The following is a 27,100-nucleotide window of genomic DNA, read 5'->3' on the forward strand; positions in this document are numbered from 1 at the left end:
CCCAAACGCAGAGAGATAACATCTCTAATTTTCAAATATTACACCTATACATTATGAAAAACATTGTTTCAGTTTCTTCAGTGTGTGTTATGGTAGTTATAGTGAATATTCACATAGTGTTTTCTGTCACCCAGAAATGGAAAAATGTCAGTACTTGACATATAATTACAGCCCAATAAAACCATGAAATGATTTAATACCCAGCATTGTTATTCAACATCAATGGCTGCCCCAGAATAAAAATGGAATGTATTTTTGGTAACTGAGAAACAGCAAGTGCTGGAGGGTTGAAAATAGATGTCATATGATACCAATTATAGCCTGGTGAAACTTAGCAGACCTGGGAAACTACAAAGAGCAAGCCAAAATGGAGGGCAATTCTATACTCCATGCTTTTAACAACATCTATTTTGCAATCTTTGCTTTATTTTGCTTCAAGCTTTTAATTAAGATTTCTTTGGCTCTGCTGACCCACTTCTATATTGTTAAAGGCAACAGAAAAGAGGCTGCCAGGATAGCAGAAGAGATCTATGGAATAGCACCAGGTAAAATGTTTTATGCCTTGAGAAATTAGATTTTAATCATTGTGTTGCTATAGGATGAGGAGGCGATTGATAAATGTGTAAAATGGATGTTTTGTTCCACAAGTGCATTCCACTTCTGAAGTCTTTGCAAAAGCAATGCGGGTTGGCAATGTTCTAGGTGTGCAAAATATGAGACTCTCTAAAAGTTAGACAGCTTGACTGTGAACAACACTTGTTTAAGTATAGTAAGTACAGAATAATAATAAAGTAAATAAAGACATTTGCTTTGGAAAGCAAAGCATTTGTCAGAGTCAACTGTGTGAGTGACAAGGGGTTTTACTATGTATCCTAGTTTACAACCAGAGAGCATTTAAGGAAGAGGTTTAGACTGTGGGTTTTCTGAAGGAAGATACCAGGAAGGGTGTAATTAATGCCTGACTGGATCTAAGTCTAGCATCCCTGTTCTTTTGAACCAGACCATAAAAAAAAGCATAGCTAAAATTCCTGTGCAACCAAAAGTATGGAAATGACTATACGTAATGGGCCTCCAAAGAATCATTTTCCTATTTGTTTCTTTCCAAGTAGTTTTTCTACAGACTTAAAACACATTTGCCACAATAGTGCATTGATAGGAATTAACACAAAAGTAACACTTCTAATTAGAGCGTGTAAGGGCTTTAAAAATAACTGCTAACCAGTAATTGATTTCCTAATTAAATCATAAAGACACACTATTTAGTGACATCATTCTTATTAGGGGCTAGACTCTGATTCACGATGTATAGTGCCTTACTCTGTGAGTGGTCCTATGGAAGCGAGTGGAACTATTTGCCGTGTAAGATGACAGCTCATTGTAAGAGTATCAGAATCTGGGCCAAAGTGAAGCTACAGCAACTTCTACCAAGCTCGTATAAAGCAGAATAAATAGTTATTTATCCCCATCTCTGCAATGTGTTAGAATTATCTTACAGTTTATTAGAAAAGAGTGCTGTTAATTTATTGACAAAGCACTTATTACATATGCCTTAATTTAAATTTAGTGAAATATTTGATAATTGGCTCCCCCTCCCCCCGTATACAGATTCTTTATCTAAGTGCATACAAGGTTACCAGGACTACAACATATTTTTATCTGCAAGTTGCCATTTGCAACTATCCATCAAGGATAATCTTTCAAAACACAAGGTCATGTGATGTTGTTGCCTGAACACTAGATTGGATTGCAGATGCAGTGTCACAGCCTAAAGTAAAGCAATGTGGAGAGAAGCAGCAGCAGAGTGGCTTAAATTATCTGTAGAAATTTAGAAAGGACATGAAATTTCAGACATGCCTTTGGTAACCGGGGAGTTAAGAGATGCCCCTTATGGGAACTACATTTGCCACATGTTTCAGGGAGGTATGTTGCTGTAGTTGGCATGGAAATATGTGTGTGCATTCTCATGGTGAGAAGTGTGCCTGGTTTATGCAACATGAAGTGTGTAAATATATACATACAGTATAGATGTGTGTGAAATGTTTGTATATGCGGCACAGTGTGTGTGTGTGAGGTTAATTAGAGGTGGGGGTGGAAGCACCGTCTATTATTAAGGTTGCTGGATGCTTCCCATTATATAACTTTGCCAAAGTTTTAACTGTTCAGACTGAAATTTTCCATGTCAGGTGTCTGCCTCAGGCTGAATAGAATATGTGTATATATACATATATAACTTTCAGCCAAAATGTTTCAGCATTTTCTCAGAACAAGGCTAGGGAAAAATCCATTGTTCCGCCTGCGTTCAAAAATTCGGGTGGCCTTTTATTTGAGAAGAACTAGTGCTCCCACACTTTAGAGCAAGGACTTGCAATCTGGCAGGATGGTCCTTTGTATCTTTTTGCCATTCCTGTGAATATCTGCCCAAATTTGGCCTGTTGTAGCCTTTGAAAAATCACAGTTCTTATATGCTCAGAAGACTTGCTAGAGCTTATTACCGGTAGTTAAAAAACTGCAAAGATTCTGTGTGCCCTGGGTATGCTCCAGGCCAGAGTTAAGCAGGACTTTCCCTGCAATTATAGCCCTATGCTGCTGCAGACTCGGTTGGGACTGGTGACTGAAACTGAGGGTAGGGAGCTTGTCTCTTCTGTGCTCAATGGGTATGTCTACTTTGCAATTAAAAATCTATGGCTGGCTTGTGCCAGCTGACTTGGGCTCACAGGGCTCAGGCTGAGGGGCTGTTTAATTGCACTGTAGACATTTGGGCTCAGGCTGGAGCCCGAGCTCTAGGACCCTGTGAGGTGGGAGGGTCCCAGAGCTCAGGCTGCAGCCCAAGCTCAACGTCTACACTGCAATATAGCCGCTTAGCGCGAGCCCTGCAAGCCTGAGTCAGCTGGCACAGGCCAGCCACAGGTGTCTAATTGCAGTGTAGACATACCCTTAGGGGCCTTCTGCTGGGCTCAGGCAGCGTGGAGGGGGAAGCTACCTGATTGAAATGCAGAGCGGATGAGATGAGAGACAGCTCTGGGTGGGCAGGCAGGGACTAGATTGGGAAATATGGAAAAAAATTGTTTTTGGTGAGAATTGGACTGAAACCAAATTTCAAAATGCCCAAATTTCCCACAAATCTGAGATTTCTGCCAGCTCTAATTGTGAGGCAGTTTGGTTTTAGATGCTAAACTATGGCTAGTAAATTCTCTCTGCCTGAACCACTCTAGCTAAATAACTTTCTTAATGATCTGTTGGGCTGAATATGTATAAATCTGTTGGTAGCAGCTCTATTGCAGTGGGACCAAAAATAGACACACAGACAAACTAAGACAAACTAGCCAGCATTGTGGAGTTTGTTGGAGTTAAACTGTTCAAAATGATGTAGAAAAGCAGGAATCAAGCACCTGGCAGACTGTATTTTTTCATGTTCCTCTGAAATCATCAAGTGAGGAAGAGAAAAAAAATACTATTATCCGCTAATGTGCATAAGAGGGAAAGGTAGACACATTTATAGTACATATTAGATGTATTAGTTTAAGAGAGAAAAATAGCTGGGGACATATTAGAATTGGCTTGATGGACATGTCCAAAGCTAAGCCAGTGTTTGCATGCAATACATCTCATAACTAAGTGGAAAACCCCCCCACAGAGCAATTTGTTACAAAATTTAAGTTACCCAGTAAAGCCTGTGGCCAGGATAACTTAAAAACAAACAAACAAACAAATAAACAAAAAGGTGCGGGATTTTGAAAATTGTCCCAGAGAGTCTCAATGACATTGTACTCCTAACTCACTTAGGTGTTTTTAAAGATCCCTCCTTTAAGGCTTTACTTACGTTCTAAATAAGTGGCCTAATTTTCAGAAAAGCTGGGTGTGCAGCAGTTCCCACTGAAATGAATTTTCGTAGGCAATCTCACTTTGTTGGTTTCAGGCCAAGGGTACATTTTACACACTGACACAGCTTGATCAGTCCTCCCAAGCAGACAAGGGGGGATGTGTGTAATAACTTCTCTTGCGATTTTTTTGGAACTGTTTGTATCTTGGTGTCTCTGTGCCTTTGCAATGCCTTTGAATGAACTCTTTGGTCTGTTTTAGGTTCATGGGCAGATCGATCTCCTCTTCATGAAGCTGCATTCCAAGGGCGCCTGCTATCTTTGAAAACATTGATTGCGCAGGTAAGAAACCAAAAATAAATAAATAAAAGGTTAGGCCTCAGGATTTTTTTGGTTAGATCTTATCCACGAATGATGTCATAGATTACAGTGGGCGCTCAAAGACATAGAGTTAGGGTTCTAAATAAAAAGATATACTGGACACATTTTGTCATATTAAATGTTGGGGATAAACTCAAAACAAAGGCCAGAGATCACACTGAATTGTAATAAGCAAACATGATCTTTTGGTTCCTTTTCAAAGGCAAACAATACAAACGGGCTTCATAGGATTTGAACATAAAGATACCAATATTATTTCTCAGGTATTAATGATCAGGTATTACACTTCTGTAAGGCTGCAAATGTGCACGTTGCCTTATAAAACAGAGCCAGATGTGTTCCCTGCTGCAGAGAAGCTTACAAGGTGGGGGCCCAGTCCTGTGAGGTGCTGTATGCCCTCCACACCCACTGAAGCCACAGATCTAAAGGGATGAAAGTGGGGAGGAAAGAAGGATCGAGGAGAACAAGAGGAGGAAGGGGATAGTGCGTAAGGTCAAAGGAGCAGATTATAGTTAGAAACTCTAGGAGAACAATTAGCCAGAATGCAACCTGGAATGATAACACATTGGTTCTTCCTTCCTGAAAATGATCTGCTACCAAGGAGATGGTCCATTGAGTCCAAGCGCAGTCTATTTTGTCATAACACAGATGTAGGATTCCAAGCAGTGGGAAACATTTAAAATCTTTTAGCAAAGGCAGCCAGTGTTCACTGTCTTGGTCATGACTTAGATTAATTGTGCTGGTCTTTGGGACTTAGTGGATGTTGTAGTGGAAGAAGAGAAATTTTTCTTTTTCTGCATAGCAGTGGGTTTCAAAAATTCTTTGTATTATGATCTATCAGAGTCAAAGGCTGTGTCTACATTCCAGGTGCTGTGATTCCCTGCTCACTACCACATACTCATGGTAGTTTGAAAAGAACTAGTCTTTGTATAAATAGCAGTGTAGCATGGGAAGTGGTAGCGGTGGCCTGGCTTAGCTGAGCCAAGTACAAAGCAGCTCAAACCCCATGGATATGTACTCTGCCTGTGCTACTGTGGCTATACTGTTTATACTTGCACTATCTCGCATCAAGCTAGCATGAGAATGTCTACACAAGCTGGGAATCACCCCTTGCTCAAAGTGTAGACATTGCCAAAGTGTGACATCAGCCACTGCTGCTCAAGATTCCTCTCTTCAGTCTTTATTTATCAGAGGGTTGTCCAACTCTTTCTGTGAGAAGGGCCATAAGACATTTTGAATTATGGTTTATGGGTCAGGGCAACAAAGTTAGGGCCATATCCCACCATCGATCCACAACAAAACAATAGTGGTATTTACAAAGATGAAGGGTAAAACATGACCATGATGCAGTAACTAAACTCTTAATACCTTAACTAAAGTAATTTCATTCAGCATCACGCACTGAGAAAAATGATGCAAGATGCCTTCAGGGTCATTGCTTTTTCTGTCTTTTGTTTGGTCATTTACATGCATTTGTTCAATTTGTATGCATATATGCACAGACACTCTCTTGTGGTGACTGTACAAATTGCAAGCTTAAGTTATTTGAAAAACTATTTTGTAAATTCTCACCATAAGGCTTAGAGTTAGCTCTCGGTTTTGCTGAAGGAGTTCACCTTGCTTAGAGCTGTTCTTTCAGGATGTCTATAGATTTAGGAAGATAACTCTGCATCAGTTACACTCAATTCATATTTGGAAGGGTTTTTTCACTGTCAGGGCCGGCTCCAGGGTTTTGGCCACCCCAAGCAGCCAAAAAAAAAAAAAAAAAAGCCGCAATCGCGATTGCGATCTGCGGCGGCAATTCGGTGGGAGGTCCTTCGCTCCGAGCGGGAGTGAGGGACCGTCCGCCGAATTGCCGCCGAATACCTGGACGTGCCGCCCCTCTCCGGAGCGGCCGCCCCAAGCACCTGCTTGCCAGGCTGGTGCCTGGAGCCGGCCCTGTTCACTGTCATAAAGTCTCAAAACTTTTCTTTCAATGAACGGTTGAATTCTGAGGAATTGGAATTTGTCATATGAGTCATATAAATACTTTTAGGAAGCCAGATCCTGCCTGTGAGCTAATGTATTTCAGGCCTCTGATATGTTACAAGATATCTCTCTGTGATTTCTATGGAAAGTAGAAAATAGGGGATGCTCAGGGGCCACTGTACCAACTGTCAAGGACAAAAGATGGCCTTAATTTACTACAGACTACTCCATAGAACAGCCCATAAGAGCAGCCATACTGGGTCAGACCAAAGGTCCATCTAGCCCAGTATCCTGTCTTCTGACAGTGGCCAGTGCCAGGTGCCCCAGGGGGAATGAACAGAACAGGTAATCATCAAGTGATCCATCCCTTGTCACCCATTCCCAGCTTTTGGCAAACAGAGGCAAGGGCCACCATCCCTGCCTATCCTTGCTAATAGCCACTGATGGACCTATCCTCCAGGAACTTATTGAGTTCTTTTTTGAACCCCCTGTTATAGTCTTGGCCTTCACAACATCCTCTGGCAAAGAGTTCCACAGATTGACTGTGCATTGTGTGAAGAAATACTTCCTTTTGTTTGTTTTAAACCTGCTGCCTATTAATTTCATTTGGTGGCCCCTAGTTCTTGTGTTATAAGAAGGAGTAAATAACACTCTTATTTACTTTCTCCACACCAGGCATGATTTCATAGACATCTATCCTATCCCCCCTTAGTCGTCTCTTTTCTAAGCTGAAAAGTCCCAGTCTTATTAATCTCTCCTCCGATGGAAGCCGTTCCATATTCCTAATAATTTTTGTTGCCCTTTTCTGTACCTTTTCCAATTCCAATATATATTTTTTGAGATGGTGCGACCACATCTGCATGCAGTATTCAAGATGTGGGCATATCATGGATTTATATAGAGGCAGTATGATATTTTCTGTCTTATTATCTATCCCTTTCCTAATGATTCCCATCGTTCTGTTTGCTTTTTTGACTGCCGCTGCACATTGAGTGGATGTTTTCAGAGAACTATCCACAATGACTCCAAGATCTCTTTCTTGAGTGGTAACAGCTAATTTAGACCTCATCATTTTATATGTATAGTTGGAATTATGTTTTCCAATGTGCATTTATCAATATCGAATTTCATCTGCCATTTTGTTTCCCAGTCAGCCCACCATTTTTACAATCGTCTTTCTTTCTTTCTTTCTTTCTTTCTTTCTTTCTTTCTTTCTTTCTTTCTTTCTTTCTTTCTTTCTTTCTTTCTTTCTTTCTTTCTTGAGAGAACTCTGAAACCCAAGTTCCATTAATCTTGAAAAGCAGAAATGGGTCCACTCTCTCAAGTGGGATCAAAAGTTAGCTCTGTTATCAGTCTGAAAGAGGAAATGGTCTGGCCATAATAAATGTGTCATTCTCACATCCCTCAGTAACCAATGCTGACCCAAAAATGAGATCCAGAGTTTTTCCATCCATACACTGAGCCTGAAACTAATAGTCCCATTGCTATTTGCTGTTGTGGTGGCCATGAGATCCTGAGTTAATCTAGAACAGTCGTAAACATTCGCTGAAGTCACTTAGGCTAACAAGCCTTGGTGATTCCAATGTACATGTGCTTGAATTCTTACTTGTCATTTGATGGAGCTATAGGCTGGAAAACGTACAACAAAGTCCCAGTCATGTTTGGATCCAGCCATATTTGCACTGCTTTTCCCCCTGTGAATGTTTGCGTGGCTGGTTCAGTTCATACAGCTGTTAATGGAACACATATAAAGCGTATTTGCTATTCAGTATTCTTTACTCCTGTTTAATCAGGTTGATAAACAACCAGGGAGAAGAAACAGTACCATGTGACTCAGGAAACAAATCACACTCCTGGTCAGAGTGCTCATTTTGCAGATAAAAAATGTAGTTTATGACATATCACAGGCACCTTTTCATATCTGGGAATAGGGAAATTAATCTCAGTCACTAGAGGCCAAAGATGTACAGTGTCTCTCCTGCAATTTACCATGAATTATGAAGCAAGACAGATAAGCGCCACTCAGTTTCTTTACCTTTTGCTTTAAATCCCTTCCAGTGGCAATGGATGCAAGAGCTGCAGTATCAGAGTGATTGTCTGAGCCATGCGTATTCCAGGGCAACTCTCATTGACTTCGGTAGGAATTTAGCCAGAGCAAGGACTGTAGATTTGACCGCTATGTAACTCCCGCCTGGAATGAACTCCAGGAATTATGTTTGCATTGCTTGGTGTTTGTTTGTTTTTCACATCTCTGCTCTGATTTCTAGGGATTCAATGTGAACATTGTAACCATAGATCGGGTTTCTGCTCTCCACGAGGCCTGCCTGGGTGGCCATGTCGCTTGTGCGAAAGTCTTACTGGAGAACGGCGCTCAAGTGAGTACGGGCATATAAACGAGGCCAAGTGTGTGTGTGTGTGTGTGTGTGTGTGTGAGAGAGAGAGAGAGAGAGAGAGAGAGAGAGAGAGAGAGAGAGAGAACATCTGGCCACAAAAGGGGACAATATTTTGCTTTCACTAATAGTAAATTACTTACATTTCTGTAGTGGTAGCTTTTTTCCTGAAGGACCCCACCTTTTTACAGCTTGGTGGCTGTTTTGATCGCAGACATATTCCTCTTTGTTTTTCTTCTGTGAAACTTCACTGTGATCAGTGGGAAAAATTTAAGAAAATTAGACCAAACTAACTGTTATGATGATGAGTTGTGCTTTGCTTTCCAGAATGGTCACTGGAATTGCTCCAAGTTTTTTGAGATAGTTTGTGATTTATACATAAAGGGGCTTAAGAAATGAAACATTTTGTCTAATAAAAGAGCAGCTTTTCTCCACATTGGACCTAATATAAAAATATCTTTAAAAATGAAATATGGGAATATAAAGAAATATATGGGGATTTATTATATTGGGTCTGCTTACAGGTTCCCCTGATTACTATGCTGAACAATTTACATGTGGAGTGGCAAGAAATCAAAAAAGTGGAGTCCAACAACTGATGTATTCATTAGCAGAGAAGAATATGATTATAGAATAACTATACTGTACATTAACTTTTAAGCCCCCAGACAGGAAAAACAAACCTTGCTCTTCATATTACTCAGTTTCAGGTTGTTTTTGAAATTACCCAGTTTAAAAAAATTGAGGTGTATTGATCACATATCTTTTTAGCACCTAGAAAGTCATAAATCTGAACTATCAATTGTCACTGTCAGTAAATCATCCTTATTGTTCAACTTTTCCTATTCTTCATTGCTAGATACAGTCTCAGTTAGTCAGAGGCTTTTTCTTTACATAAATTAATAGTCACGGACACAAGAAGCAGTGTCCCATTCTGTTGCCTTTCTTCAGCACTGTGATCTTTTTCATTTCCTTCACTAGAAAGCCATTTACTCTGGAACAACCTTCCCAGAATTCCTTCCTCTATTACCAGATAAGTCAGTACCCAGTGGAAAGGCTTTGCTAGTGTTTTTGCAAGATGAATTGGCTACCCATCAAAATGTAGGAGCTGCACAGCAAGGCTTTGTCTACGCTGGGGGAAAGCATCATGTTAGATATGCATTCACTAACTCATTTTAACTTGCAATACGACTTTGCCCTTAGTGTGGACAAGGACAGTCATGATGAAAACATATTAGCTGGTCTATGATTTTAACAGGTGTTTAAAAACGACTTGTCCTCATTTACATTAAGTGCTAAGTCATGTTTAACATCATGGTAGTTAACAAGTTTTCTAGCATGATGATTTTTCCCCATTGTAGACCTGGCTCTGCCATTGAGCCCATTCCCTGGGTGTAGAGCTCTGCAGTTGGGTGAGGTGCCATTCAAAACACATTAGAGTTCATTTTACCGTGTTGGGCAAATACCCCTGCACCACATATGGGGAACCAGTCTGGTAGGACTTAGGAATTCAAGATGATGGACATCTCTTCCTTCAGATATATTGTTCCCTTCAAGACTGTGCTTGTGTTCCTTCTGGCCCTCATCTTTCGCCAGGCCCTCCCTTTGCCCAGAAGCCAAACAAACCCCCATTCTGTACTGTTTCCAAAATAGGAGGTGGGCAGTCTGGAAGAGAGCTGGAAAATGGCCTTTTTCTTTTTAAAATATATGCAGTTCAAACAGATAGATTCATCATCTTGGGAAAAAGCTAAACTGTGCACCCATTCGTGCAGCTGCATAATCTCCTCATGTAGACGTTGTTGAAGCTGCTCCAATAACTGGGAATTGATTGGTAGCATTTTATACTGGACTGCCAACTCAGCCAATCAGGCATCGAAATGCCAGCAAAAACACTAGCAAAGAAGCAGCCCCTCTGCTTCTCCTCTCGACTGGGTACCCACTTATCTGGTAATAGAGGAAAGAATATTGGGAAGCTTGTTCCAGAGTTAATGGCTTAGTAGGGAAGGAAATTAAAAAGATCACAACACCGCAGAAAGGCAATAGAATGTGACACAGCTTTTCCTAGAGGGCTGCATACCTGACTATTAAGTTATTTTTTTTTTTTTTAGTAAAAGAACCCCCAATTTTCCATTAGTTAAAAAAAAAAAAAAAAACCTTCCACAGAAAATTTTTAGGCAGCCCTAATTCCACTGTAGAAATAGACCTTGAAAGGAGACTGAGTTGGAAACAGGGGTCATTGTGAATCTGGCTGCTCTATTATAAGGGGAGGGCAATAAAACTGTTCATCATATTCCATAAGGACAACCGGGATCTCCAATTCCCATTCTGTAGCAAACTGTAGTGAAGACCCCCATGTACTATCATACAGCACACTAGTGACTAGATCCACATTATGCAACAAGTCCCTCCCAGGCAGTTTATTCAGCAGAGCTGCACTTATCTCTGTGACAAACTGGGAATCATGCAACAGTGCTGATAGTGAAATCTACTAATCTGCGTGACTTCTAGAAGGTCTGTTTGACTAAATAAAAATGTTCACAAAGTATTTGCTTTCCTTCCAAGATTTTGATTTGGTCAGAAAACTGCAACTGTGTTGGGGTTGGGTGTCTGAAAACGATTTTGGGGGATTAAATGAAAAGTCTAAATTTTCCATGGGAAAAATCCCTATTTTCCAGCCAGCTCTACGTAGGAACTTGTACAATTTTCAGTGTCAGAGTTCTGTTGCTGCTGCCGCCCTGAGAAGCAGGGTGGCACTTGATGGGTAATGGTCTGTCCGAGAGCGTGTCACTCTGAATTTGGTGACTAATATGGGCTCTGACATTAAATAAAATCAGTGTCTTCTTCTTATGCTGTATTTAGTGTTGAGATGTGGGTGGTTTCCAATGGAAGTGCGTCCCTTTTAAAACAGATTATTGTCTGTCTGTCTTGCTGTTTCAGGTCAATGCAGTCACTGTTGATGGGATCACTCCTCTCTTTAATGCCTGCTGTAGTGGCAGTGCAGCTTGTGTGAACATGCTGCTTGAATTTGGAGCCACGCCACAGCTAGAGAATCACCTTGCTTCACCTATTCATGAAGCAGTAAAGAGAGGTAATTTTAAGGCTTTGAGTACAACTAACTATAAACTAGATCTGGCTTTGTTTTTCCTCCCTAAATAATTGTGGGAAATTCATCTGCATCTGAAGTATCTGGGCCATAGGGATAAATGTGTGTTCGGTTTATTCCATACTATTCTATATAGAGTTCTGTGTATTCTATTCTAATGTTATGTATATAGTATGTGTTTGTCGGGCATCCTGCAGAGAGGAACTGAGGTGAGATGACCTCTCTTCTGTGTTATCCAGGTCACAGGGAGTGTATGGAAATTCTTGTGGCCAATGACGTTGACATTGACCAAGAAGATTCGCAGCACGGAACACCCCTTTATGTGGCCTGCATGTATCAGAGGACAGACTGTGTCAAGAAGCTTCTCGAACTAGGTGCTCTGGGGGCAGAGGAGGGGAAGCTGAACATATTTGAAGCCACCACCTATTGTTTCTCCTTAATCCCTCCCTGCCCCTGATATTAGCATTTAATTCCTCATGACTCCTTGGAGGACCAAGAATTTTGAGATTGGGATAAAAAAGGGGATTCTGTCATTCGAAGATGATGATGAGAGGAGCTACAAAGAACTGTCTTGGTATATTGTTTGCCCTGTGACCCGCATCAACTCCTTTTGATTATTATAAAATAAATAGCCAAGCATGCTAAGCATTCACTCATCCACTGCTCACCACATGCAGAGGGAGCAGATCAGCTAACCAACCACTCAAAAGAATAATCCCTTTCGTGATCATGAAGATCCCACACACAGCAGGGCAGCACCTCAGGTGGTCTGGCTTGTTTTAGCCAATGCAGCTATGCTGATTGACACCAGCTAAGGCTCTGACCCAATTTGGGTGCTACTGTCAGTCCAGGATAAGCATTTTACTCCTGGACCTTCCAAAGTTATTTTAATTAAATGTTACAAACATGCTTTTCTGGCCATTTGAATTAATCAGATGGAAGCAACTTTAGATTTTAAACACCCACTCATTTGATAGTCAAAAAGTTCAGCATTGGCTCAACTCCTGTTGATTCTCCATCCTCATCTTACTGCTACTCTTGAGGCTAATATAGTAGCCATGTGACTTCTAGATATTGAGCACTGCTATAATCAAGAGAAGATAAGTCCTGTGTGCCATCAGGTGCACTTCATTTATTGATGCTAATGATGGAAGCCAAAGTGTGTGATAGAAATCTTAGACTCAGCCAGTGATGTGTTTCCCTGCTTCCTCCTAATGCTAACCCTGGTCTATTCTTATCTCTCTGTGTGTTCTTTTAAGGAGCCAGTGTTGACTTGGGTAAACGATTAGACACTCCACTCCATGCTGCAGTTAGGAAATCCAGTGCAGAAGCAGTCAACTTGTTAACAGACTATGGCGCTAGCTTGACACGCAGAAATGCTGAATTCAAATGTGCCCTTGATCTGGCAGCCCCCAACAGCAAAGTGGAACAGGCCCTCTTGCTTCGGGAAGGTAATGGCTCTGTCTTTTTTTAACGGGACAATTTTTATTTCCTTTTCATAAGTATTTTTTCATGTTCATCTTCCTTTTCCACATACAGCTGCTCCCTCTGTTAGTTCTCTGAGATTCTCCAGGATGTTTCAAGACAGGGCACAGGAATGAGAGCCAACAGATCTCAGTTCTGTTCCTAGCTTTGCCACTGACTGCCTATGCGATGGCAGGCAAGTCGCTCTGTTTTTATGTGCCTCTGTTTCCCATCTATTGAATAAGGATAGTCCTTATCTGCCTTTGTAAAGTGCTTGGAAAGCTATGAATAAGAAGTGCCATATATATATAAGTGCCACGTATTTTTATTTATTACTATTATTATCAACCATATTTGAGAGAGCAAGCTAACAGCTATTTTGCATACAAACCAGAAATCCCAAATGAAATGTATACATCAGCTTGGATGTTACTGAGTCTCATTGTGCAGCTCCCTGCGTAAACAGGGCCATGAATGTGTATAACTTGTGAGAAAGTGGAACTTAAGCCCAGTTGGCTATTCAGCTTCTCATATTACTGCTGTTTCATGAAGCTTCAGGAAGCATTCTGTTAGATCAATGACCCTTAGCCTCTCTGAGAGTATTTCTAGTACCATTTAAAAATCTATTTGGAAGAAACTTTGTACTAGAGACGTGCCAACATTTTAGCCATCTCATCTTGCACCTTCCTCTCATGTAGAATTCTTGCCATGCTGTTTTTTACCTTTATATGTACATCTAACTCTGGAGGGTAGAAACTGCATCTCTACTTGTTTTGTAAAGTGAAATGCACTGCTAAGGTTCTGTATAACGAATAGCTCTGAAATACATGCTGAGCTGAATTATTCTTTCCTTTAGCCTTACAATTTTACAGCACGTTTTCATCTGAGGAAAGCTATTTGGACTCAACCAATTTAATAGGATAGACCTAGCAACCTGTAGAATTCAAAATCTTTATTAGATCCCTTCCTAAATGTTGGTCCACTAATAGCTTTTGACTAATCCTCATGTATTTTCACTGCTTCCAGTGAGATTATAAAATATCTGTCTTGAAGTTCCTTATTTTACCAAAATTCAATTGCTCTGATTTCTTTATTATATGTTCTGAGTTCAGAATTTTTCTTTTTCTCCAAGGTATATTTATTTCTGTATCTGGCATCAGTCCCATTTTTCCCTTGTAGAACAGTCTGGTAAAGGATCTCTATACATGTTTGCATTGTCTACCTAGTGAATATGAGATAAAGTTGTGAGAGGGTTTCAGGGGGTAATCCAGACCAGTGAGGGGTTGTGTGATCTCTTCCCCTGTAACTCTGAACTGTAACTCCCTGCCTGGGATACTAACAGTTGGCAACAAGCATGCAGGTTACACCCTGAGTGTCTGCGTGCTAGACATCTGTGGTTCAGCAGCTGTGGCCTCAGCAGCCTGTATATAGCCCCGTAGACCCATACTGGCTTCCACCAGCCTTGGTTACAATCAGCAATGTAACCCCAACACAATCCCAGTCCTGAATTTTTCCAAAACTGTGTAATCTGCAATGTCCAGCCCTCTCCTGGACAGTTCAGAGAAATAATAGGGGTCGTTTGTTCCTCTAAAGAGACAAAAGCATATCAACTTATTAACTTAACTGGGGTGAATACCCCCTCCCATTTAAACATAGCACTTACTGTAAGCCAACTAAGAACAGAAAACAAATTTGTTAACAATAGGACATAGGTTAAGTGATGCCAGGTAAAAGGAATACAGGTAGAAACGGTTACAAGTAAAATAAAAGTGAGAACACCCATTTAAAAGTCTAAAGCTAGCTCTAGCAAGGTACAATCTTTGCCTAAGCAGGTTTCTCACCTATATTTAGTTTCCAGAGACTTTAGCCCCTCCTTTGGTGAAGGATTAATCTTTCTCAGCTTGCAAGAGCTCTATTCCCTTATGTCTGCCTAGTGATGGATGCCAAAGATGGCTTCTGTCCTTGCTTATAGCTTCCAAAGTTCAGTGAACTTGTTTCAAGAGACAAGATGATCTCATGCTGTTTTTCCCTTCCTGTGGTCCTGCTATCCCCCTGTATGTAAAGGAAGCTTCCATTGTTTTGATTCCAACATGCTTAATTTACATAGCAGACAGGTAATAGCTGCCTTTTCTCCTGTCCAGGGTGGAACCTGTTTTGCCAGAGACTTCAAAAGATAATATCATTAAGTATCCATATTTCCTCATGTAGTGTTAATACATACATTTCACAGTGATATTAATCACCAGTGTGTATTAGCTTTCAGAAAAGACCTCGCTCTCATAGTACAGTAAAATCATATACAGTTGATTCAATTGGCTATCACTTGAGGTTCAGCTCCCCTGCCTTTATAGACCAGTAAAAATTTGAAATTGATTCTTCTGAAGGTTCCCTCTCAAAGTAAAGTTTATTCAAGCAGTGAGGAAGGCAACGTGGAGTCTGGTGGTGAAGGAAGCTCTATGCTTTTTCTTCCTCCACTTGTTAGCTTAACAGCTGTGCTTACCTAATATGTAAAAATGGACCTTCTTTGTCTTTGCGGGAAGATCCAGCAGGTCAGCAAATCAAATACACATTCCTTTGTCTAAAGCAGGGGCGGCTCCAGGCACCAGCGCACCACGCGCGTGCCTGGACCGGCAAGCCGCAGGGAGCGGCCTGCCGGTCACCGTGAGGGCGGCAGTCAGGCTGCCTTCGGCGGCATGCCTACGGGAGGTCCGCCGGTCCCGTGGCTTCGGCGGCAATTTGGCAGCAGGTATGCCGAAGGTGCGGGACTGGTGGACCTCCCGCAGGCATGCCGCCGAATCCGCGTTACCAGCGGACCTCCCGCAGGCGCGCCGCCGAAGCCTGCCTCACTGCCGTGCTTGGGGCGGCAAAATACATAGAGCTGCCCCTGGTCTAAAGCAACCTGTTTACCAACACCCTCTGATTTCCCTAGTTTAAACACACTTTAGTCATAATTCCAGCATATATCCATAACTTTTAATAGCCTCTGCATACATACATCATGCAAGAATATTAATGACCAGTTAATGATTAGTTTTCGAATGATACCTTACAAGGCATATTTTGTACAAAGATTATTACAATAGCGTATCGGGAATGAACAGAGGGGTGCTTAGTGTCATAAAAGCCCAACTACATTTTTTGCACCTCCAGCTTGCCTGGCAAAAGGAAAAATGAAAAAGGTACAGGAATCAGTATAACTGGAATACAAAATGCCTGAAACTTACAGGAGGACAGAAGCATTCATGAATAGCTATATCAATAGCTAAAGGAACAAGTCCCTTACTTAAGACTCTTGACTGGGACAAATACAGCCAAACCCCCAACATTTCTGTCCCACATGGATTTTGTCAAGCAAGATTTTGCTTTAGTTCTTGATTTATCTAAGGGTATTCCACCACCTAGTGGCTGAACAGTATGATACAGTTAGCATTCCATTCCATTCCACACCATTCGTGAAGCATATAAAGGTTCTCCACCTTTCCGGACTACTGTATTCCTTTCAGGAGTCTGATTTGTCTTGAGTACTCCCAAGTTTCACCTCTCTTAAAAACTACTTGCTTATAAAATCAGACATAAAAATACAAGTGTCACAGCACACTATTACTGAAAAACTGCTTAGTTTCTCATTTTTACCATATCATCAAATAAATTGATTGGAATATAAATATTGTACTTAAGACTGTTTTTCACTTGTGAGCCTTGACATTCTGGGAGGCAGTGAAGTGACAGCAACAATTAAGTTTTTCTTCACATTGAGTCTATTCTTACTCTTTGTCTTGATGGCCGTCTGTGGCGGGGTGAGACTCACCGGCATGGGCCTCCTGCTGGTCATCCACGGAATTAACTCTTTCCAGCCCGGAGCGCCCTCTGCAGGCTGGGGTCTCGCCTGCCGCTGGCTCCGTGTCCCTCCCAGACCCTGGTGCCCTTTGCCCAGGGGTTCTCCCCACCACAATACCCCCTCGCTCTGGGTCTCCCCTCCTAGGGGAACCCCCAACCCACTATCCCCATCTTGCCTCAGTGGCTACTGCCAGTCATCATCTAGCCCCCGATTCCTGGAGCAGACGGCAGTTTGTAAACCACTCATCATCGGCAAGGGGGGTTGGACCAGCTGCCTCTGCCTATTCCTGGGCTGTCCCTCTGGAGCCCTAGTACCATTTTGTGGGCCTTTAACTCTGCCTGCAGCCTGGGGTGTAGCTAGTCTGGAGCTCCCCAGCTCCCTCTGCCCTTCCCCAGCACTGCTCCACCCTAGATACCCTTCTCAGATTCCCAGACAGCCAGGTCCTTCTCTCTCAAGGCTGCTAGAGAGAGTGTGTCAGGCTCTGGCCTCAGCCCTCTTATAGGGCCAACTGTGGTCTGATTGGGGCGTGGCCCCACCTGTGCCTGCTTCCCCCAATCAGCCTAGCTTTTCCGCCACTGCAGCCCTCTCCCACCTCATAGCAGAAAATGAGACTTCACAAAGATATTTTGACCCAAAAGGTCACAGATCATCCAAAGCTTGGTTCCCAAGGTCAGTGTAATTTCTGTACTAAACACCAGAAGTGGGTTAGTGTGGAGATATTACATTTCATTTGCAGGCCATGCTCTGATGACAGCTCAAGAAGATTTTCTTGCTGACGGGCAGAGAGTTTACTGCTGCTAACATCTGGCAAAATGAATGGGTTTCTTACCCAGTCAAGTTGAGCTGAGTTGTGTTGAGTGTTGGGGAAATATGATTTGAATTCAGATGTCAAGTGGGCTGTAACTGGATTCACTCACCACTGTGGTGCCTCCTGCTGGTTGTCTGGGGAATTAGCTCTGCATGGTAATACGCCTTCTTTGGGTGGTGCCTCACCACTATCACTCCTGCTATAGGACCCATGTCTCTCCAAGGACTGCAGCATCCTCTTCAGTGACACAGCCCTCAGGCTGTGCCACACACTGTGCTCCTCCCCCTTCCGGGGGACCTGCATTCCACTGTTCAGCCACTTCTCTTAGTGACTACTGCAGCGAATTGTCTGGTCAATTCCTCATGGCCCCAGCATCCTCTTTGCCCTTGCCTCACGGCCTCTGCCTGCAAACCCCAGCAGCCAGCCAGGATGTGTCGCTCGCTCCCCCGGTCCCTGCTAGCAGCACTGTTCTGTCCAGTGTGCTGGCAGTTCTCTCAGCCCTCCAGAGACACAGTCCTTCCTCCCTGGGCTCCCAGCAGAGAACTTCCTTCCTCTGCCCTGCAGCTCCCTTTTTATATGGGCCTGCTTGGCCCTGATTGGCTGCTCCCTTCAGCCCTTTTCTGATTGTCTGCCTCCTGCGCAGCCTCCTTAGGGCTCTATTAACTCCTTAGATCCCAGTGTCGGGCAGGCGCCCCATCACATAGGCTAAATGATCTATTATTTCTTTAAGTTTGCTCTGCTCAATTTCCCCTGTGCAGATATCAGTGACATATACGTGAAGCAGTGGAAAACAGGGGAAGTCTTTGTCTCCACATTTGGACTTCCAAAATTCAATTTTCTTGATAAAAGCATTCACTTTATCATAGAGATTCAGAACATTAGTGTCATGGCCTTACATGGACAAAGTTAGATCATTCAGCTTGCTAAATATATCTGCGAGGTAGGCAAGTTGAACTAACCACACAGTATTGTCAAACACAGGAATAAGAAGGGATGAATAATCAGAAAGAAATGTGTGAACTTCTGTGTGTAATTCAAACAATCTGTCAAGTATTCCCCTCTTGAAAGCCAGTGAACCTGTGTGAAGCAACAGTTGCTGATGTTCTGACCCCATCTCTTCACAAAGAATGCAAAACAGGTGAGCATTGAGTGGCCTGGACTTGATTAAGTTGCCAGACTCATTTAAAACTTCTTGAAGTTCAGAACTCATCTTTTTTGAAGCAAGTGCCTCTCTGTGTATGATACAGTGCACCCACTGCAAGGAAAGACTATCTTTCCTGATCCTAACTACAGGTCCGTTCATCTCCCGGTCATTGCACTGGCCCCATCAATGGAGACGAATTGTGTTCAGAAAAAAAAAGTCAATTCGTTTAAAAATGTCCTCTGCAGTTGAGTTTGCCTTTATACTTCTGCAAAACGGCATGTGCTCATTGATATCAGTGGTTTCAGGGTATCAAACATATACAATCAGGCCTGGTCCACACTAACCCCCCACTTCGAACTAAGATACGCAACTTCAGCTACGTTAATAACGTAGCTGAAGTCGAAGTACCTTAGTTCGAACTTACCGCGGGTCCAGACACGGCAGGCAGGCTCCCCCGTCGACTCCGCGTACTCCTCTTGCGGAGCAGGAGTACCGGCGTCGACGGCGAGCACTTCCGGGATCGATCTGGGATCGATTTATCGCGTCTAGACAAGACGTGATAAATCGATCCCAGAAGATCGATTGTTTACCGCCGGACCCGGAGGTAAGTATAGACGTACCCTCAGTTGAGCTTCTCCACTAATATCCATGGACTCATCAAGCTGAAGGGTGAAAGTTTTTGCTATTTTAAATTTCTCTACAAGTTGAGAGACAATATCCTCAGCCATTTCTTCAATTCAGCAATACACGGTGTCATTTGATAAGGGTACTTTCTTGAGCGTATGAGCTGCTTTTTTTTATGAAGTATGTTTTCTGCAAGTGCCACAGTGGCAGGCAGAATCAGATCTCCTGCAATTGTGTACACTTCTTTGATTTTGCTACAAGAAGGGAGACAGCATATGAAGCTCTGAGTGCTCTTGTAGAAATAGTTGAAGCTTTTTTCATTTTAAGCTGGCAAGTCTGGAACTCAGAGCTTTCTTTGAAAACATTCTACTGGTTTACCCACATGCACAGCGTGTTTTGTCTTCACATGTTGTTGCAAATGTGCTGGCTTCATACTGTTATTTGATAGAGTTTCTCCTCAAAGGAAACATGAAGCTATTGAAGATGTGAATCCAAAAGCAATATATTCCTTGCAGAACTGATGTTTTTTTTTCCAGTTATTTTCAGTTTCTTACAATTTTGCCACTACTGCTACTTCCAGCTCCTCATTTTAAAAATCTATCAATTTTTACAACGCAACCACATACACACCATGACAACTTCAACCTCATTAACATGCTTGCACGCATCAGTAAATGACATAAAATGAATGTCTAATACAGTTCATATGCACAAGTTATGTTACTATATATATAGTATATAGAGCAGTATAAACAAGTCAATGTCTGTATGAAATTTCAGTTTGTACTGACTTCACTAGTGCTTTTTGTGTAACCTGTTGTAAAACTAGGCAAATATCTAGATAAGTTGATGTACCCCCTGGAAGACCTCTGCGTACTCCCAGGGGTACGCATATGCCTGGTTGAGAACCACTGGTATAAAAGGCTTAGGGCATGTCTACACTTACCTCCGGAGCGATCGATCCAGCAGGGGTTGATTTATCGCGTCTAGTGAAGACACGATAAATCGACCGCCGAGCGATCTCCTGTCGACTCCGGTACTCCACCGGAGCGAGAAGCGTAGGTGGAGTCGACAGGGGAGTGGCAGCAGTCGACCTACCGCAGTGAAGACACCGCGGTAAGTAGCTCTAAGTACGTCGACTTCAGCTACGCTATTTTCGTAACTGAAGTTGCGTAACTTAGACCGACTTAGCTTGCACCCCCCCCAACCCTCCCCTATTGTAGACCAGGCCTTAGTGTCAATGAGAATTGGGTCCTTTAAGAATCAATAAGATTAGAACACTGTCATGCTTCTGTATCTCTACAGCATTTCATCCTGTAACAAGGTGACTTTTCTATGCATGAGGAACCTAATTTCTATTGATTTCAATGGGTAAAGATCACATCATTTAGAAGCTAATCTGAAAATTCAGAGATCTGCTTAACCCAACAGGTATCACTCCTGACACTATATTAAGTATTTTAGAGGATTTAACAACCTTGGGTTCCTTATACAATTGAAAAGCAGTTTTCTTTAATTCTTGTGCACTCTTCATGCTCTGCTCTGCCTTTCTTGTCATTTGTATGCAGTGTTGTAAGCCATGTCTTTACCTCACTCACCTCTCCTGTTTATTTTTTACGCCTCTATAGGTCCATCCAGCACATTTTCCCATTGTCCCTAGTAGCTCATATTATAAGCCACTCAAAGGCCTTTTTATTCTCTTAGATTGATGTTTGCATTCCTCTCTGTATCCACAATGGTTTCTCTCTCTCCTCTCACTAGTGCTCATGCAGGAAAGTGTAAAATACACTTCCCTTCACTAGCTAAGCCCACTGCATCACGTGGGAGATTCACCTCAAGGGAATGGAAGTGGTGTTTACGAGAGCTTTTTATGCATTTTGCTTAGCTAGCACTGTCTACTTTTGGGACCCTGCTGGCCCCTTCCAACCTCTTCCAACACAGTGAAACTCAGGCTGTGGCTCTTTTGCACTGCTCTGGTCTCTTCCTTGGCAGAGTTTCCAACAATGGGACCCCTGTAAGGGTCTACTCTGGCGCATGCCAGTGTAACTCCACAAGTGATTCTGGCCCTTAATGCATTTATCATCAATAAACAAATACACCCACCTTACTTAGATTGAATGAAATTCACCGTACTCAGAGGGCCAGCAAAAGGCCTATCCATTGCTTAAGTCCCACTGAAGTCCAATTTTGACCACTTAAGTGCATGGGCTTTGTGCTGGCTCTCTGCACAGAAGTGACTTTAACCTACTCATGAAATGTAATTTCCCTCTTAATATCCTTCCCTCCCATTCCATTATTGGATTGGTTTCCACCCAGAGTTTATATTAGTCATCCAAAACCATCACAGTTTAAACCTGATTATAAATCTGGTCACAGCACTTTTACATATATGGTTTGCAACATTTATATCTTTTGTCATAATATCTGGGTTTCTCTGAGCTAAATCAAGAGTTATCTTTATGGCTTGATTTATAGGCTGCACGAACAAGTACAATGTTCATAAATCTACTGCTCAATTTGTCTTTTCCATTAAATCTATCACAGTTTATGTCTGGGTAAAAAGGTCTCTCATTGCTATTAATTTCCCCACAAATCCTTTTTATTTCCACTATCAGCTATTCATCCTGTTCTTCCTTACAATTGGGTGGTCCATAGAACATTTTAATTAATCTAGTCTTGGCTCTCCACTTTTGAAAGATGAATAAATTTCAGACCTGGAAATAATCCAAACGTCCTATCTCTTTTGCTTTCAAACACTTCATTGCATCTTTACTTCTCCGCCCAAACGTTTTCCCTATAATCCTCTTTTCAAATGGAGGCACCACAAAAACTTCTTTTGAGCAATCTTCTTTCTTCTTCCTATGCTTTCTGCTGCATATATTTAGATATTTTCCTTCCTTGCCATTATGTAACAACAATTTTTAATGTGAGAGATTTTCTTTCTTGCTTTGTTTGCCTACAGAGCTGCTTCCCTCTTCAACTCAAGTACCATTTATATGAGCTGGTTTTTCCTACATATTTCTTCCCTGCTTTTCTCGCTGTTAATTTTTTAAATGGGACACTGTCAGCTTGTTTAGGACCACAAATTTTCCTTTGTAATAGTTTCATTCCATGAAGCACCTTTGGAAGATTTGGAGCCATATTATTAAACATAGGTGTCTAAGTTGTGCTTGCAAAACATTTATGTGACAGCCACCATCTTGGTTAACACTCCAGGGATCTCCAGAGCTAAGAGCGTAAGCTACTACACTTTGACCTAAAGAGCCAACGCTGTCTAGCTGGGGCTGTAACACTCAGATACTCTGGGATCAGGCAGAGAGCGGGACCTGTAACACACACTCATTAGAGGGTTACATTTGCATACCCACAAAAACAGGTATTGTGTGCATATGGGTGTTCGGGCACACAAATATATATTTGAACATGCAATTGTGTACATGTGCTGTACACGCAAACATCTGACTAAGTACAGCCCACATTACCATGGCATCTGAGCACCAAGCACTCCTTAATATATTTATTCTCACCCGACTGCTGTGCGTTCTGCTATTAGCTAAACAAGTCACATGACCATATTAGCTAAAAATCTAATACTCATGCACACCTTCATGGTTCTAAGATTTAGCTCAAACAAAAAATCAGAAAAAGCTTTATTGTGCACACTTGAAAATGCTTTTAGCACTCATAGCTTCAGAATTGCTAAACCAGTTTCCATAAAACAACTCAAGTTTGAACAAAATCCATTCAAGCATTATTGAATTACCCAGGGACAACATTTCTAATGTGATAATGCAAGTTGTTTGTTTTGTTATGACCACAGCTCAAAAATATCTGAAGGGAGTTTGCACAAACATTTAGTAGATTCCTAGACCAGCAGGGACCGTTGTGACCATTTAGTCTGATCTCCTGTGGGCCATAGAACTTCCCCAAAATAATTCCTAGAGCAGATCTTTTAGAAAAACATCTAATCTTGATTTTAAAATTGCCATTGATGGAGAAACCACCATGACCCTTTGTACGTTGTTCCAAGGGTTAATTACTCTCACGGTTAAAAATGCATGCCTTATTTCCAGTCTGTATTTGTCTAGCTTCAACTTCCATCCACTGAATCGTGTTTTAACTTTCTCTGCTAAATTGAAGAACCTGTTATTAAATATTTGTTCCCCCTGTAGGTACTTATAGCCTGTGATGAAATCACCCCTTAACCTTCCCTTCATTAGGCTTACTAGATTGAACACCTTGACTCTATCACTATAAAGCAGAGGTGGGCAAACTACAGCCCGCGGGCCACATCCGGCCCGCAGGACCATCCTGCCCGGCCCCCGAGCTCCTGGCCCCGGAGGCTCGCCCCTGGCCCCTCCCTTGCTGTCCCCCCTCCCCTGCAGCCTCAGCTCACTCGCTCCACCACCAGCACAATGATCTGGGCGGCGGGGCTGTGAGCTCCTGGGGCAGCGCAGCTACAGAGCCTGGCCTGACCCGGTGCTCTGTGCTGCATGGTGGCGGTGGTGGTGTGGCCTGGCTCCAGTTGGGCGGGGCGGCTGTAGCGCTGCCAGCTACCGATGCTCCAGGCAGCATGGTAAGGGGGCAGGGAGCAGGGGAGGGGGGTTGGATAGAGAGCAGGGGAGTTCAGGGTGGTCGTCAAGGGGCGGGGGTGTGGATAGGGGTCGGGGCAGTCGGGGAGGAACAGGGGGTTGAATGGGGGCAGGGGTCCCTGGGGGACAGTCAGGAAGGACGGGGGGTTGGATGGGGCGGCAGGGGGCAGTCAGGGGCAGGGGTTCCGGGGGCAGTCAGGGGACAGGGAGAAGGGGTGGTTGGATGGGGCAGGGGTCCCGGGGAGGGGGCCGTCAGGGAACGGGGGAGTTGGATGGGGCAGCGGGGGTCCAGGGGCGGTCTGGGGGCAGTCAGGGGACAGGGAGCGGCAGTGTGTGGATGGGGCAGGGGTCCCGGGGTGGGGGGCGGGGCGGGGCGTCAGGGAACGGGGGGGTTGGATGGGGCAGGAGTCCCGGGGGGGGGGGCAGATAGGAGGTGGGGGCTGGGCCACGACCCCCTCCCCTAACCGGCCCTCCAAACAATTTACGAAACCCGATGCGGCCCTCAGGCCAAAAAGTTTGCCCCCCCCCCCCCCCGCTATAAAGCATGTTTTCTAATCCTTTAATCATTCTTGTGGCTTTTCTCTTCACCTTCTCCAATTTATCAGCATCTTTCTTGAATTGTGGACCCCAGAACTGGACACAGGATTCCAGCAGTGGTCACACCAGTGCCAAATACAGAGGTAAAATAACCTCTCTTCTCCTATGTGAGATTCCTCTGCATCCAAAGATCACATTAGCCCTTTTGGCCACAGCGTCAGATTGGGAACTCTTGTTCAGCTGATTATCCTCCACAGTTCTCAAATCTTTTTCAGTCACTGCTTCCCAGGATAGAGTCTCCCAGCATGTAAAGTAGGGCTACATGCTTTCTTCATAGATGTATATCTATTAAAACATTGTTGCTTGTGCCCAGCCTACCAAGAAATCCAGATTGCTCTGTATCAGTGACTTATCCTCTTCATTATTAACCACTCCTCCAGTTTTTGTGTCATCTGAAAACTTTATCAGAGATGATTTTATGTTTTTTTCCCAGTCATTAATAAAAATGTTAATTGCATATGGCCAAGAACCGATCCCTATGGGACTCCACTAGAAATACACCCGTTCAATGATGATTTTCCATTTTACAATTACATTTTGAGTCCTCTCCATTAGCCAGCTTTTTAATCCATGTAACGTGTGCCATGTTAACTTTGTATCTTTCTAGTTTTTTAATCAAAATTTCATGTGATACTAAGTCAAATGCCTTACAGAAATCTATTACATTAACACTATTACTTGTAATCTCATAAAAAAGATATCAAGTTAGTTGACAGGATATATTTTCCATAATCCCATGTTGATTGGCATTAACTATATTACCCTCCTTTAATTCTTTATTAATCAGGTGTCATATCAGCTGCTCCATTATCTTGCCCAGGAGTAATGTCAGACTGACAGGCCTATAACTACCTGGGTCATCCAGTTTACTCTTTTTAAATATTGGCACAACATTAGCTTTCTTCCAGTCTTCTGGAACTCCATGGTGTTCCAAGAGTTACTGAAAATCAGTATTAATTGTCCAGCAAGCTCCTTAGCCAGCTTTTTAAATAATCTTGGATGCAAGTTATCTGGACCTGCTGATTTAAAAATGTCCAAGTTTATTAGCTGCTTTTTAACATCCTCCTGAGATACTAGTGGAATGGAAAGAATGATATCACATGCTATGACTATATTATCTGTTTTTTCCCCAAATACAGAACAGATATTTATCGAGCATTTATGCCTTTTCTGCATTCTTATTGTGATAATTCTACCATCTAGTAATGGACCATTACCATTGTTAGGATTCTTTTTGTTTCTGATATACCGGTACTTAAAAAACGCCTTCGTATTGTCCTTAACTCTGGTGGTCATAGATTTCTCCTTGTGTCCCTTTGCTTCCCTTATGCATTTTCTACAATTCCCAACTTTTGATTTATAGTAATTACTATCAGCTTCCCTTTTCTTCCATTTGTTATATATTATTATTATTATTTATTTTATTTTACGGCCTTCTTCCTCAGTTGTGGCTTTTTGAGCAGCTAGTAAAGTATTCTTAAACAATTCCCAATTATGATTCACATTTTTTTGATTGAATTATTCCTCCCAGTTGATTTGGCTTCTAATTGTTTTCAGCTTTGTGAAATTGGCCTTTTCAAAACACCAATTATAAATATCACTGGTGTGGACTTTATTGTTTGCAAATTATAAATGTGATCAAGTCATGGTCACCTGTAACTAAGTTACCAGTAATTTTTAGTTCTGTGATCAGTTCTTCTGTATCTGTCAAAATGAGGTCTAAAATAAAATTTCCCTATGTTGGATACAACACTTTTTGAGTTAGGAAATTGTCATATATACTATTTATAAATCCCAAGGATGTTTTAGTACTGGCAGCATGAGACCTCCAGCATATGTCACTCAAATTGAAGTCCCCGGATGATCACACAGCTTAGAAAACTTCCTCCCATGGGGAATTTGTTTAAGAAAGTTATGAGCAACTTCAAAAGAGTTTATAAGGAGCGTTGCATTCCAGCCTTGGGTCAGATCCTCAGCTGGTATATATTGGCATAGCACAGGGATCGGCAACCTTTAGCACGTGGCCCATCAGGGAAATCTGCTGGTGGGCTGGGACGGTTTGTTTACCTGCAGCGTCTGCAGGTTTGGCCAGTCACAGCTCCCACTGGCCATGGTTCACCGTTCCAGGTCAATGGGGGCTGTGGGAAGCAGCACAGGCCGAGGGATGTTCTGGTTGCCGCTTCTCGCAGCCCCCATTGGCCTTCATGTTTACGGGTTTGGGGTTTACGGGTTTTTCCTTCTTTTCCAGGTCCTGCCAGCCTTGCCCAGCTGTGTCGGCTGTGTATCAGGAAGTGTCTGGGTCGCTCATGTCTTTATGTAGTCCACAAGCTGAATCTTCCTGAGCCACTTGAGAAATTTCTCTTATATCGATAG

The 27,100-nt window shown here is 42.6% G+C and overlaps 1 protein-coding gene across 2 annotated transcripts; it reads left to right on the plus strand.

Annotated features, from left to right (window-relative positions):
* The first annotated feature begins 367 nt into the window (after positions 1-367).
* ASB11 (ankyrin repeat and SOCS box containing 11) lies at positions 368-27,100 on the plus strand. 2 transcript variants are annotated; one of them, XM_065418161.1, is made up of 7 exons: positions 368-545; positions 4,081-4,160; positions 8,435-8,542; positions 11,495-11,645; positions 11,900-12,034; positions 12,920-13,111; positions 26,976-27,100. In XM_065418161.1, the coding sequence occupies exons 1-7, from the start codon at positions 368-370 to the stop codon at positions 27,098-27,100; spliced, it is 969 nt and encodes a 322-aa protein (XP_065274233.1). The 2 variants fall into 2 exon arrangements, with proteins under 2 accessions (XP_065274233.1, XP_065274241.1); XM_065418169.1 differs by having other exon boundaries at positions 8,486-8,542.

The sequence above is a fragment of the Emys orbicularis genome, chromosome 1 (genome assembly GCF_028017835.1).
Source record: "Emys orbicularis isolate rEmyOrb1 chromosome 1, rEmyOrb1.hap1, whole genome shotgun sequence".
NCBI lineage: Eukaryota > Metazoa > Chordata > Testudines > Emydidae > Emys > Emys orbicularis.

Bases quoted from the DNA above. Each gene is read 5' to 3' on its own strand.
- ASB11 (XM_065418161.1), top strand. From the start codon at position 368: ATGGAGGGCAATTCTATACTCCATGCTTTTAACAACATCTATTTTGCA. The intron at 546-4,080 runs GTAAAATGTTTT...GGTCTGTTTTAG, and splicing joins GATCTATGGAATAGCACCAG to GTTCATGGGCAGATCGATCT. The intron at 12,035-12,919 runs GTGCTCTGGGGG...TGTTCTTTTAAG, and splicing joins CAAGAAGCTTCTCGAACTAG to GAGCCAGTGTTGACTTGGGT.